Below are 13,974 nucleotides of genomic sequence, written 5' to 3'. Positions count from 1 at the left end.
GGCAGGCAGAAGGAGGCCACAACTCATCGCCCACCTCCTGCCTTTCCCCCACCCAAATGCATCCTTCACATATCCCCATTTACCTTTCTAAAAAAGTGGATCATGCCCCTTTTCCACTGGCTTCCCAAGGTCTGGAGGATAAAGTCCAAATTTGGCAGGCAAGGCCCACAGCATATGGGCTCAGACTCCTTTCCAACTCATCACTTCCAAAATCCCATTAAGCGATGTCACACTAAACCACTTCCAGTTTCCCAGCCTTTCCCAGCCATATGCATCCTTTAGGCCTTTGCTTAAATCAATAAATCCATACAACTGGCCTAGTCTCTCCGTTGGTCCTGATCCCCAACCAATGAAAAGTCTTCCATTCCTCAGGACCCATCGCAAATGCCATCTCCTAAGCTGTCCATCCTGTAGGAATTTGGACTCTATTAGGTCTTACTATAAGGGTTGGCCTGCCTGTACCTCATTACGGCAGGTATGAATCTCATCCTCAAATGTAGGAGAGTACACGAAAGAGCATATTTCCTTAACTGTGATAAATTACTTTCATTTCACCCTCCCTCATCCTCCCCTGCTGGGATGCTTCAAGCTTTGTGGTCTCACCTGATACTACAAGCGTGGTGGGAGGCCCTCCAGGGATAGTGAATGTCTGAGCAGTAACCTGTTTGAGTGGTTCCTCAGGTCTGGGGTGCTTGATCACTTCCCTGCCATATCTGGGACTTGGGACTGACTCTTGCAGTCAGCGCCAGAGCCGTTTCTTTCCCATTGCCTGGAAGGGGAAACCCAGCCCTGGCTGCCCCAGACCCCAGACTTTCCTCTGCCTTCTGTCAGAAGGACTCTCCACACTCCACCCTCCAAAAACTGCCTCTTCCCTGGAGCTCCATCCTCTTCCTTGTTCCTTCACAAGAGATTTTTATAGCCCATTAAACTCAAAGTTTAATCATGAACAACAGTAAAATGAGCACTTTCCTAGAAGGAAGGAAGTATTTAATCTTCAAACTCTTCCCGGAGGTGAGGAGAACTATTTCCATTCCATCCTTCTAGCACTACTAGAAAGAAAAGAAAAACCCAGTTAAATTTCCACAAAGTCACCCAATGCAGTGGCCTTCACACAGTAGATGGTCAATAAAAGTTTGCTGAGGGCACCGGATGTTAGAGCGTGAGCTCTGAACAACAGGGTGGCTGGTTGGATTCCCACATGGTCCAGTGAGCTGCACCCTCCACAACTAGATTGAAGACAATGAGCTGCTGCTAAGCTTCGGGAGGAGCAGCGGGATGGCTCAGTTGGTTAGAGCAAGCTCTCAACAAGTGCTGCGCCCCCTGCAACTAAAGATTGGGTTCAATTCCCACATGGGATGGTGGACTGCTCCCCCTGCCACTAAAGATTAATGGTGGCTGAACTTGGAGCTGAGCTGCGCCCTCCACAACTAGATTGAAGGACAACTACTTGGAGCTGATGGGCCCTGGAGAAACACACTGTCCCTCAATATCCCTCCCACACACAAAAAAATTAAAATACATTTTTTAAAAAAAAGTTTGCTGAATGTAATAGCCTCCCCATCCCAACATCTTTCCCTGGGTGTTTCTTGCTATGATGCCCCTCGCCCCTCGCTGGGAACAACCTGGCAAAAAAACGAAAGACTACAAGTCCCAGGCTGCCTTGCGGGTGGCATCACGCTCTGTGAGGCCCTACGAGCAGACGTGGCAGAGCGCAGTGCGTCTGTACCCGACTGGAAAGTCCAGGGAGGTGGCGTTGGCGGGAGGGTCGGAACCATGGCGGCCAAGACGGCGGGTGGGGGGCGCTGGGAGGTGGTGAAGAAGGGGCGGCGGCCTGGGGCGAGCGGCAGTGGGCGAGGCGGCGGAGGGGACCGCCGGGCGCTTGGGGAGGCGAACGGAGTGTGGAAATACGACCTGACCCGTGAGTACCCACCGGGCCCGCTGTACGCGCCGCTGTCTGGCCCAGGCCTGCCCCTCCAGGGTGGTAACGAGTAGCTGCGGGAGCCCGGAGTCAGAACGTCCCTGGGCTCCTGGAGGCGAGAGCGCTCCTGCCGATTGCCTCCTCCGGTTCAGCGGGCACGACCCTCGCCTTGTCTCCCTCTGTTGAGCATCACAAGAGGTAGAAAGCACGAGGGAGGTTGCTGTCCTCGCCTCGCAGACGAGTACACTGAGACCCAGTGAAGTTAGAGGCCTTGCCTAGTATCACGTGTCAGAGGGAACTTGGATTCCGGCCTTCGGATGCTCAGCTCACTGCACACACAAACCCTACCAGCCGTTCCCGGTCTCTAGCCTGGCCTCGATGGGCAGGGGTCCCAATGCAGGCAAGAGGCATTCTGGTTCATTATACAAGGTGCTCCCTCCCTACGGAACCAGCAGATGAGGGGAAGGGAGGACGGACAGGAGGCCTAGGGATGGGAGAAATGACCCACCTCACACTCTCAACACCCACCAAGTCTTATTCTAAGTGGCACCTGTTTCCTCAGTCTCCTGGAGAAATCTTGCCACTTGTTGATTAAGGCGTTGTCACATCTGAACCAGGAGGACATGGGGTAGAACCAAGATGGAGAATTTCTGACCTCCCAGACTAGTCACCACTCACCAAGGAAGCAGCCCTCTGTCTCCAACCCCTCCACTAGTTCCCACATACGCTGATTTACTAATAAATGCCTCATCTAGTGAAAGAGCCTGTGAGTTCATGAGCTGTAATGACTGAAAGAAGCAACCAAGAGGGCTCGCTGGTCTGCCCACTAAGCAGGACAGCAAGGAGGGGCTTTGAGGCAGCTCCTCCCTGGAGATGAATTAGGCGACAGTGTGGGGGAAGGGACCCCTGTTCCTGTGAGGCCCTCATGACCCAAAGACGGCCCCCCCTTCTCTGCCTGTCATCACCCCAGCTCCAATCCAGACAACGAGCACCCTTTACGAGCTGGGCTTTGAGAGAATCATGAAGAAGCAGAATAAAGAGCAGGTTCCACCCCCTGCTGTGGAGCCTAAGAAACCAGGGAACAAGAAGCAAACTAAAAAGGAGGCGACCCTCACCAACCAAAACCAGAAACAGGGCCGCTTCCGCAGCCTGGAGGAGGCACTGAAAGCTGTGAGTGTGCCTAGACTTTAGGTGGGGAAAGAGGGAGGACTTGGGATGTAGAGAAAGTGAAAGGAGCCGGGCGGGGCTGGGCAGCTGAGACACCTGTGGAATTTGGGACACTTGGCTGAGGGGAGGCGTTCAGGGGAGGATGGAAACCCCAAGAGATAGGATGTTTGCACTTGGGGTAAAAAGGAAATAAGAAGTTTATAGGGAAACAAATTAGTGACAGGAGAGCCTTGAAACTTCATGGATGCCAGGGAGGGGTTAGAGAAATGACTTGTGGTTTCTCTCACCGTGGAATCAGTAATCTTTCATTTTGCAGCTTGTCTTGTATTGTTCCCCTTGAACATGTGAAGGGCCTAAGCGTACTGGACCTTGAGATCAGCAATTCCAGCTGTCCTACACTTTGTAAAGATCTGGATGCAGCAAAATTGTGGCATTCTTCATACTCATGTTTAAAAGCAGAAACCCTTTGTTCTTCCTACCACCACCTAGTTCAATCATTTCCCCACCTCTACCCCATTTTTCTACACTCAAAACTTACCCACAACTGACTCTGAGGGGCCTGTGTCCCTGGCAGCTGGACGTGGCAGCTCTGCAGAAGGAACTGGACAAGAGCCAGAGTGTGTTCTCTGGGAACCCATCCGTGTGGCTGAAGGACCTGGCCAGCTATCTCAACTACAAGCTCCAGGCACCTCTAAGTGAACCCACACTGAGCCAGCATACTCACGGTTAGTTCTCCCAACTCCCTCAAGCTCAGACAAGTTTAAGAAAATTCGCAAAGGGCTGTGTGTACGCACGTTACGTAGTGACGGCAGACCCCAGGGCCCCCCACTGCCCTGATTTATATGGGTGATTTGAGCTGTTCTCAAACCATCATGGCCGTGAAAGCGGGACCTCATTGGGATGGGAAGGATGCCAGTCTTGTTGCAGGGACCTCTGCCTCCACTCACCATCCTCGGGGAGCACAGCAGAGGACTCAGAGCTGGCAGAGGCTTCTGGTCGTAGCACTCACGTGGAGGCCTGTCGCCCCAGATTATCCCTACAGCCTGGTGAGCCGGGAGCTGCGTGGGACCATCCGAGGGCTCCTGGCAAAGGCAGCAGGATCTCTGGAGCTCTTTTTTGACCACTGTCTGTTCACCATGCTGCAAGAGCTGGATAAGACGCCAGGTGAGACGCCCATGTGGGATAGCCCAGCCTCGTCTTGGGCACCTGCTCCCTTTTTCCTGCGTCAAGAGTGGCTGGGTTGTTCTGTTTCTAGAAATGTGTTCATCTCAACACTCTTTTATTGGGAGGCGGAGGGATGGAGGGAGGAAGAGGGTAGGACACGCTAGGCCTGGGTTCTGGGCTCATACCTGACAAACGGGAGATTTCAGGTTTGGGATGCCTGGTCCTGTGTGTGAGTCTGAGAACATATGTCTCTCCAGGGGAGTCGCTACATGGTTACCGTATCTGTATCCAGGCCATTCTACAAGACAAGCCCAAGATTGTCACCATGAACCTGGGCAAAGTGAGTTCAGCGTGGTGGTGAGGATACCAGCAGGCTAGGACTGGGTGGCTGGGTACAGTCCACACTGTTGGACCCAGTCAAGGGCTCGTGGAGGACCCCGTAAGGCAGTCATAATGGCTGCTACTGTTAGCGCTGGCTGTGTGTCTGCTTTATATACATGAGGCAGGTACTGCTGTTACTCTCATTTATAGATGAGAAGATTGAGCCACAGAGGGGTTCAGTCACTTTCCCAGAGTCAGTCAGCTAGTAAGTGGCAAGTCTGGGTGAAGGCCACCACCTGGTGCCAGAGCCCCTGCTCTGAATCACTGCACCACACGACCAGAGAGCCCGCTGGCCCTCAGCCTGTCGCTCTCCCAGTTGACAGCTCTCCTGCCTGGCTGTGGGGGTGCTCCTGGTGCTTTGCTCCATCCCAGCCTGCCTCCCCCACTGGTCTCCTCAGTTCCTGGAACTGCTGAGGTCCCACCAGAACCGACCAGCAAAGTGTCTCACCATCATGTGGGCCCTGGGTCAAGCAGGTTTTGCCAACCTCACCGAGGGACTGAAAGGTAACAAGGCAGTGGGGGTGAGGGGAATGGTCTTAAAACCGGGACGCTCGTCTTTAATGTCCCAGTGGATCCAAGCCTGAGGCTTCCTCCCTGACCTTTGTCCCCACAGTGTGGCTGGGGATCATGCTGCCTGTGCTGGGCATCAAGTCCCTGTCCCCCTTCGCCATTGCATACCTGGATCGCCTGCTCCGGTGAGTAGTGGGGGGGAGGCAGCAAGGGGAGGGCCCAGGTGTCTCCAAGTGGCTGTTTCAGCAAAATGGGATGCTGGGATCCTGGGGTCCATAGAGTGAGGAGAATTAGGGTCAGAATGTATGGCGAGGAAGAAAGGAGGGCGGCATTAAGGGGTGGGGAGTAGGGTAGAGTTTATGCCCTTTTTCCTAGATGTCGGTCTTAGCTGGCATCATGGCCTGGGTGGCGGTTCCCAACAAACTTGTGTCTTTCATACCCCACAGGATGCACCCCAACCTCACCAAGGGCTTTGGCATGATTGGCCCCAAAGACTTCTTCCCACTTCTGGACTTTGCCTATATGCCCAACAACTCCCTGACACCCAGGTAGGGCTGCCTGGGGGCACAGCTGCTGTGAAGGATCCCAGCGGATGGGTAGGAGCAGGCAGTGTATCCCTCTCCCTTCTGCTCCAGCCATCCTAGAACAACTTGCAAATTCAAGTGAAATTATATGGACCCTTGAGTTTGATTGGCATATGGGCATTTTCCTGGGGAGAGAGTCCATGACCTTCAACAGCTTTTCCAAGAAGCTTCTGAGTCTAAAAAGATTCAGAGCCAGTACAAGGCCTCTAGTGACTTCCCTCTTGGGCAAGGCGTGGGTTCTGAGGCAGGCAAAGGGACACGGCACAACTCCAGTTAGAGCCTGTGCCTGGTTCTCCTCCCCATCCCCACCCCAGCCTGCAGGAGCAGCTGTGTCAGCTCTACCCCCGACTGAAGGTGCTGGCATTTGGGGCAAAGCCGGAATCCACCCTGCATACCTACTTCCCCTCCTTTCTGTCCAGAGCCACCCCTAGCTGCCCTTCTGAGATGAAGAAAGAGGTGAGGAAATGGTGGGAGGCTCCTTTTACCCTTCAGGGGTCTGCTGCTGAGGTCCCTGTCTGCTGACTAAGGCCTCGCCTTCGTGGACCCATTCCCTGCACATCCCTTAGCTCAGTCCTGTCAGCCTCCTGCCCCAGTCCCTCATGCTCGACACTAAAAGAACAAAGCGAAAGGACGGCACATTCAGGTCTGGCTGATCTCTGATGTCCTGCTCCTTACAAACGAGGGATCTCTGAGCCCCAGGTTTAGCTCAGGAACCCCAGCCTCCCCTTTACAGCCTCTCAGAGATTTCTGGGGTCTGGGCATGCTCCTCTAGGGCTGCCTGGGTGGCCTCACTTAGGGGAAGGGGGTTTCCTTTCCACACTCCCCGTCCGCCATCCCCATGCCCCAGCAGTGGCTGCCTCTCCTGTCTCCTGTGCAGCTCCTGAGCAGCTTGACTGAGTGCCTGACAGTGGACCCCCTCAGTGCCAGCGTCTGGAGGCAGCTGTACCCCAAGCACTTGTCACAATCCAGGCAGGTGGGGGTGGAGGGTCACCTGCCTTTGATCCACACAGAGAAACCGTAGTTCATGCTTCCCAACCTGTTTCTGTCTTAGAAGCAGAAGGGGAACATTTGTCACTATTGTTGGGGCTCATGCCTCTCAAGTTGAGTGGACACATTGCTGGGTGGCCTCTAGGAAGTGGCTCCTCTCTGAGTTCTGAGTGTGGGGGAGAGTTTCAGCCTGAAGGAGGTGGGGTCTAATGGATGATGGGAGGAGCCAAGCAGGCCCCTGATTGGAAGGGGTTGTGCTTCCCCCACAGCCTGCTGCTGGAGCATTTGCTCAGGTCCTGGGAGCGGCTTCCCAAAAAGGTGAGCTGGGAGGACATGGCAAGCTGAGCCTCACCTGGGTTCTGGGTTCGTACCCCTCAGCCGCTGTCCCCCCTTCCCTGAGAAGGTGCTTTGTTGGTACACTTGGTACGGAAAATGAAGCATGACAGAGGTTCAGGGTTCCCTCATGGGCCAAATCTTAGGTTCTCAACCCAGATATTTCTTACCCTATAGACATGGAAGTCTTTGCAAGAAACCATTCAGTCCTTCAAGCTTACCAACCAGGAGCTGCTACGGAAAGGCAGCTGTAATGACCAGGATGTCGCCACGTGTGACAAGGCCTGCAAGGTGCGGGCACCCAGCCCTCCCCAGCCCACACGCTGTTCTCTGTCGTGGCACACCCTGGGTTGGGCCTGTGTCACGCTCCTGCCCTACCTGTCCCTGGAGCCCCCACTGCCTCAGGGGTAGTGTGAGGCCTTGACCCTCTCTGTGGACAGCCTAGCTTGAGGCAAGACCAGCCCGTCTCCCTCCTGACTGACCACTGCTCCTGCGCCCTGGCCTCCTAGGGGCTGTTGCAGCAGGCGTGGGGCTACCGGCTGCCCTGGATGCAGCTGCTCCTGTTGCTGCTGATCTTTGTCATCGGTTTCCTGTGCCACGACTTCCGGTCACACAGCTCTTTCCAGGGTAAGCAGGGGTTGGCAGACCAGGGAGATAGCGGCGGGGTGGAGCATAGAGCTGGGTGGAGCGCTGCTGTCCCCAGCACACACAGCTTTGCCCTGGATACTGCAGAGACACACTTTACAGACAGGTTTTTGTGTGCACAGCTGTGACATGACCACTTCAGATTGGACTAGCGCTGTGCAGTGTAGAAATGTTTGTGTGTTCATGGTTTCATTTTAAGTAGGTGTTACCTTCTTTTTAACTCTTGGAAAAATTGAGGCTCACAAATATTTATCAATTAGTTTAAGATCACAGCTGGTAAGTAGAGGGCAGACCCCAACCCAAGGCTTCCTGATGCCTAAGTCCAGGCCTCCGTCTGACCGCACCATTCCTGTGACCTGGCCGGGCAGGAGAAGTGGGCTCGGCTTCCCAGCCGTGCGGCCCTCCCTCCATGCATGCAGCTCTGTGAACACACTGAGTTCTGCCCCTTCCCCCAACGCGCCTGCTCTGGGGCCTGCAGTGTCTGTCTGCCCAGTCCCTGCCCCCCTCACTGCCCAGCTCACTGGAGGCCCCCTTTACTCAGCCTCCCTTTCTGGCCGGTTGCTCCAATCATCTGGTTTCTTGCCTGCTGGCCAACAAGCGTGTGCCAAGATCTACTCCTACAGCCTGCAAGGCTGCAGGTAAGCACCTCCCCGGAAGGGGAGGCGGGAGAGGGCGGAGAGAGGGCTTGGACATTGAGGGTGGTGACAACATTGACCGTCAGTGGGAAGTGATTTTGGTTTGCCTTTTCTAAGGCCTCCCTGCAACTATTCTTGGGGAGTCCAGCTGCCCGAGGAAACTCAGCCTTCCTCTCTCCCTCCGTCTTCTACAGCTGGCTAGTGGAGACGTTGCCTGCCTGGGGCTCCCACCTGCTGACCGTGGTGAGGCCCAGCTTGCAGCTGGCGTGGGCCCACCTCAGTGCCACAGGCAGCTTCCTTTTTGCCCACTGTGCCTCCCACCTTGCCTCTCTTCGTGACAGCCTCACCAGTCTGTCCCAGAGGGTAAGCCGGAGGCGGCATTCAGAGAAGGGCTGGTCTCCCCAAGGGCTGAGTCCTCGGGAAGGGGCGGCCTCGCATGCACTGGGTCCTTAGGGCCGGGGTGCATTGCCGGTCACTAACCCGTCCATTCTTCATGCTCCAGCTCCAGCTCCCTGATGCCCTGCACCAGCTGCTCTGTTCTCTTGGGGAGCTGCTCCTGCTTCTCTACCAGAACGTGCTGCTGCCCTTGTGGCACATGCTGCTCGAGGCCCTGGCCCGGGCCCAGCAACACTGCCACGAGGCGTGCAGGTGAGACACTCAGCCCGGGCTCCAGCAGGAGCCCCAGGGGCCGCATGCCCTCTCCAGGGACAAGGCTCCTCTGTCCGGTCTCTCATGCCACCCTGCCCCTTGCTCATGCCTTGGCCCCCTTGGTATGCGGTTGTGGGTCTCAGTGGCAGCCTTGTGACTTGACACAGCTGCACACCACTACTTTGCAACCCACATAAGTGTTCTGCTTTCCTCCCAGAGGTGAGGTGACCTGGAGCTGCGTGAAGACACAGTTCAGTGAGGCTGCCCACTGGACCTGGCTCTGCCTGCAAGACATCACAGTGGCTTTCTTGGACTGGGCACTTGCCATGATATCCCAGCAATAGCCCTGCCTCCCTGGCCACCGGGCTCTGTCTGGAGCAGGCCCTCTGACACTGCTGGGGGGCAGAGGGATTCAGTTCTGTGTGGGGTCTTTTTTTTATCTGGTCCCTGAGTTCTGTCTCCGAGGCAAGTGGCCAGTTGCCTCTGCCCCAGTTCTTCCATCTTTGGTGGTGACTGAGCCCAGGGGTGTCTCAGTCTACTACCCACGATTCCACTGAACACGTCTCTGGCCCAATGGCACATAGCTCCCAGCCTCTGTCCTTGGGCTGGTAGCCTCACTCGCCTCCTCTCTTGTCTTCTGCTCTCCACTTCCTCCCACCTCATTTCTGAAGCTCCAAACAGCTCATCTCCAAAGAGGTGGGCCTCCAGCGAGTGGCTTCTACATACCTCTGACGAATGATTTCTGCTCCCAGACTGAGCACAGCAGGAAAAAGAAAGGGGCTTCCCAGAGAATACAGCACTGCAGTGGGCATGGGCAACAGCACCTTCACCTCTCCCCACCGCCTGGCTGTGGCAGTCAGTGGGCATGGAGGGCTGGATGAAAAACGCTCTCACCTCAAAATGCCCAATTGAGGTCCTTCAGCGTCGCTTGCTGCCCCCCTCCATCATGATCCTACTTCCTCACTCACGATTCCCCTTCAGTGCTGGAGGGTTCTGCCTCAAGGCTCCGCGTCTCTCCGCTGCCCACCCCTACCATCTCTGGAGAGCAGAGCGCAGGTAATTGTGTGCCTCGGGCCCTGAGAACCTTGCCAACAGTCTGTTGAGATAGGATTCAACATATGGCTCCTGGATATGCCAACTAGGTGGAATAAAGGACACAGATTTGATGTCTAGCTTTCCTCTCTGCATCCTCCATGGGCATTCCCATAGTTGTGGACATGACAACAAAATATGGGTACCTGCCCTCTTAGGGCTTGTAGCCACTGGCAGTAATTGAGCTTCTGGCAAGGAAAGCCCACACCCGTCATTCTCAACTTTGTCTTAGGAGGGTTATAGACACTCTTTGCCCCTGAGTATTGTCCCACTTGTCACTGATTCATATCCCAGTTAAGATTTGCCTTGACAGCTTGAATATGTTATGTTTGGAGAAGTTGCAGTGAGGGGATTCTCCTAGGGGAATGCTTGGCCAGTGATGAGGGGATATCTTCTTTGCCAGGACCTTAATTTATTAACTGATTTGTTTTCTAAGGAAGTGAGTGAAAGATTTAGAACTCTAAGAGACACATGATCGAGGGTTTATCACCAAAATCCCTTTTAATTTTTGACTTGAGACTATAGTAAGTCATAACTGCATGAGTTTCAGCTCTCACCTTGAGTTTCTTTGCTTGAATGTTGTAAGACAAGCAGTACTAGAGGTACACTGCCCACTCCCAACTTCCACGGGCTGGTTTCTGCTTCCGTCATGAACACCTGAGATGACCAGCAGGGATGATGGCCAGCTACCACTTTCCATTGGCATGTGCTACCCTGAGATAAGTCGCTCCATTTTCCAATGGCAAGATTATAAAGTAGCAAGCATAGGAAAATCTTGATAACGTGAGGTCATGAGAACTATAGCATCTCACATTTTTGTTCCCTTGTTAGGAAGTAACTACGTTACCTAGGGAATTAAACAGCCCACACTGGACAGAACCAAACTCTCCTAATGGCACTTAGTATGAACATTTTTCTGAGAAAAATACAACCCTGCCTGGCAAAGAGCCACAGTCTAGGACTGCTAGGCAGAACTGTCCAAGGTCCCAAGATGTTCCATTTCCTCAGTTCTTCACCAATCAGAAACAAACGGTCAATTTTTAATAGCAAATCCTTGGAACTGTCATGTATTCAAGAGAAGTGGAAGAAGGGGTTGGTGTGATCCTGGGTTGGCAACAGCAAAGGACAAGTAGATGGATGACACTCCATCCTACACTGACATTGAGTCCCACTAAGGTTACTGGGCTGGTCTCAATCCAGCAGCTCTCAGAATGCCACTTACAAGCGCTTCCTTTGTGCCTAATGTGTGTACTATGCCTTGTTGGGTTCATTTAATTTCTGACATATTAGTCTGGGATACAACATTTTTCTCCAACTTAGGTTAACTGGGGTCTCCACAGCTTCTCAAGGACACTTGACACCTGAATTAGTTTTACTTGATGCAGTTGGTTGACCCAATGTTGGAATTGTCCAGAATTTTTGCTCTGTCAGTGGAGGAGTCCAACACTGCACTTGGCTGTCTATTAAAGCTAAACCAGTCATCCAGATGTTTCATTTTTCAGAACTGTCAAACAGGAATCCAAACTGAACCAGTGAGTTGAACGAGTGTAAGCTAGTAAGAGTACACGCTGATACTGACAGGTGGGCAATAACTTGTTATTGAAGAATGGAAGTAAACTGACTTCAGAGGGCCACATCCGGGCATTGTAACTTTACTTGGCACACACAGCTGGAGTTCTACAGATAACATGCCATAAAACTAGGACAGTTTAACTATGGTTATCTCTTACTAACTTTAGTTATTACCATTTCTGTGTGGACCTGCAAATTATATCACATGACTCAGTTGAAACATTTAAAGTATGTTTCCAGAGTCCTCTGGTTATTTGTGCCCAGTATACAGCTGCAGCTGTAGAGCAGGCCAGCTTGATGGGCCAGCCTGACTTATGGATAGATAATTTGATGGATAGATTGCCAGGAAGAATATGTTGCTCGGCTCCCACATGCAGCATTGCAGGTCCATGCTCAAATGCCACCACCCTTGGGGTGGAGTGTTTCCCATGGAGACAGACATGCCTTCCCTGCCCTATTGCAGAATAACCTAGTTGTCAATTACACAGAAATTTCAATAGTTGGATGACCTCAGTATTTTAGCATGTCTTATCTCTCCTAAAGGAGTTTGAAGTGAACACTTAAAGTGATCCATCCTTTTTCTACATACTCTTCATGGTTCTGTTCACAAAAGGGTTTGCGGGGACAAAGGACCTTGCTTTCCCCTATGTGTTATTCTGTTTTTGGTAGTTTCTTTGCCCCATATTTGAGATATGAGAAGGAATTTGAAGGCAGAGGGACCATTCAGGGTATGAGTGAATATTGAATATTGACTATTCTGCCTATTAATAAAAATATTGAAATCAGACATATTTTTGGATGTGCCTTGGTATAATTTTTTTTTACTGTGTTAGCACACCAGTTATTAATTTTTAATAGACTTTATTTTTAGGGCAGTTTCAGGTTCACATCAAAATTGAGCAAAATGACATACTCCTTACCCCTATACTCTCACAGCCTCTCGCTCTGCCAACATCAATGAACTTACACTAACATATCACTATCATCCAGTTTGTAGTTTACATTTACATTAATCATACTTTGTATGAGTTTAATCTTTTTAAATTTATTGAAACTTTTTACCTATCATACAGGCTATCCTGGAGAATGTTCCAGTGCATGAGAATACATATTCTACTACTGTTGGGTGAAATGTTCTGTGTATATCTGTTAGGTCAAGTTGGTATGTTGATCATGGCTTCCATTTTCTTGTTAAGCTTATAAATATAGAGGGTGTCAAAAAAATGTATACACATTTTAAGAAAGGAAAAAACTATTAAAATTGTAATAATATATACCGATAGCAAGAAGTCATGTTTGACTTCTGCAATTACAAGAGGTGCTCAAAGTGGTTACCGTCAGCATTATTTTAATATAGTTTTTTCCTTTCTTAAAATGTGTGTACATTTTTTTGGCACCCTCTGTATATCCTTAATGTTAAAGAACCACAAATCAGTAAGAAGAGTGCTAAACACAAGAATAAAATTATAGATGAAAGACATAATTCATAAAAGAAATGCAAATAAACAATAGACTTGAAAAGAAGTCCATTTCATTGGTTAAAAAAAGTGCAAATTTAAAGTAAAATACCATTTACTTAAAGTAAGATACCATTTACTTTTGCCTATGTTTTTTTAAGTGATAATATACTCAATGAATGGTATGATAGAAATTGACATAATGTTTCTGGGAAGCAATTTGGTAATATTTATCAAAAGTCTTGAAAGTTTCATACTATTTTACCAAGTAATTCCACTCCTAAAAATATATTCTGGCGAATAGAGAAGTAAACAGAAATATGGACAAAGATTTATGTACCAGAACTTTTATTGTGGCAGTATTAACAATGAAAATTTGGATATAAACTGTGTCCAGCAATAAGATAAATATTTCAATAAACTGGTAAAACCTAAGGATGGGAAATGACTATTCAAATGATTTCAAAGACTCTTTAATGGTATAGAAAAATGCTTATAATTAATTGAGCTTAATTAATTGAAATATTGGCTATAACAAAAAATACGGAAAATAAGTTGTTGGTGAGGATGTGGAGAGATTGAAACCCTCCTACATTGCTGGTCAGAATATAAAATGGTTCAGCCACTGTGGCAAACAGTTTGGCAGTTCCTCAAAGAGTTAAATATAATTACCATCAAACCCAGTAATTCCACTCCTAGGTATATACCAAGAGAAATAAAAACATCCACGCAGGAACTTGTAAATGAATGTTTATAGCACCATAGTTCATAAAAAAAACAGAAGGTGGAAATAGCCCAAATGTCCATCAGAACAGATGAGTAAACAAAGTTGTATATCTATACAACAGAATATTATTCAGCTATAAAAAGGAAGTACTGGT

The 13,974-nt window shown here is 50.6% G+C and overlaps 1 protein-coding gene across 2 annotated transcripts; it reads left to right on the top strand.

Annotated features, from left to right (window-relative positions):
- Positions 1–1,722: 1,722 nt before the first annotated feature.
- TMEM214 (transmembrane protein 214) lies at positions 1,723–10,138 on the top strand. 2 transcript variants are annotated; one of them, XM_074331808.2, is made up of 17 exons: positions 1,723–1,918; positions 2,889–3,088; positions 3,402–3,810; positions 4,115–4,249; positions 4,507–4,589; positions 5,029–5,134; positions 5,244–5,325; positions 5,587–5,688; positions 6,039–6,180; positions 6,602–6,693; positions 6,981–7,029; positions 7,222–7,335; positions 7,554–7,671; positions 8,231–8,327; positions 8,519–8,687; positions 8,827–8,972; positions 9,190–10,138. In XM_074331808.2, exons 3-17 carry the CDS (start codon positions 3,531–3,533, stop codon positions 9,314–9,316), a joined length of 1,842 nt encoding a protein of 613 aa, XP_074187909.1. In that variant the 5' UTR covers positions 1,723–1,918; positions 2,889–3,088; positions 3,402–3,530; the 3' UTR covers positions 9,317–10,138. The 2 variants fall into 2 exon arrangements, with proteins under 2 accessions (XP_074187909.1, XP_019590925.1); XM_019735366.3 differs by having other exon boundaries at positions 1,734–1,918; positions 3,660–3,810.
- Positions 10,139–13,974: the final 3,836 nt, after the last annotated feature.

Source organism: Rhinolophus sinicus, chromosome 2 (assembly GCF_057876585.1).
Source record: "Rhinolophus sinicus isolate RSI-liver-muscle chromosome 2, RSI-T2T, whole genome shotgun sequence".
NCBI classification, from domain to species: domain Eukaryota; kingdom Metazoa; phylum Chordata; class Mammalia; order Chiroptera; family Rhinolophidae; genus Rhinolophus; species Rhinolophus sinicus.
Note: the sequence above shows the minus strand (reverse complement) of the source record. Positions and strands in the feature narration are given on the sequence as shown.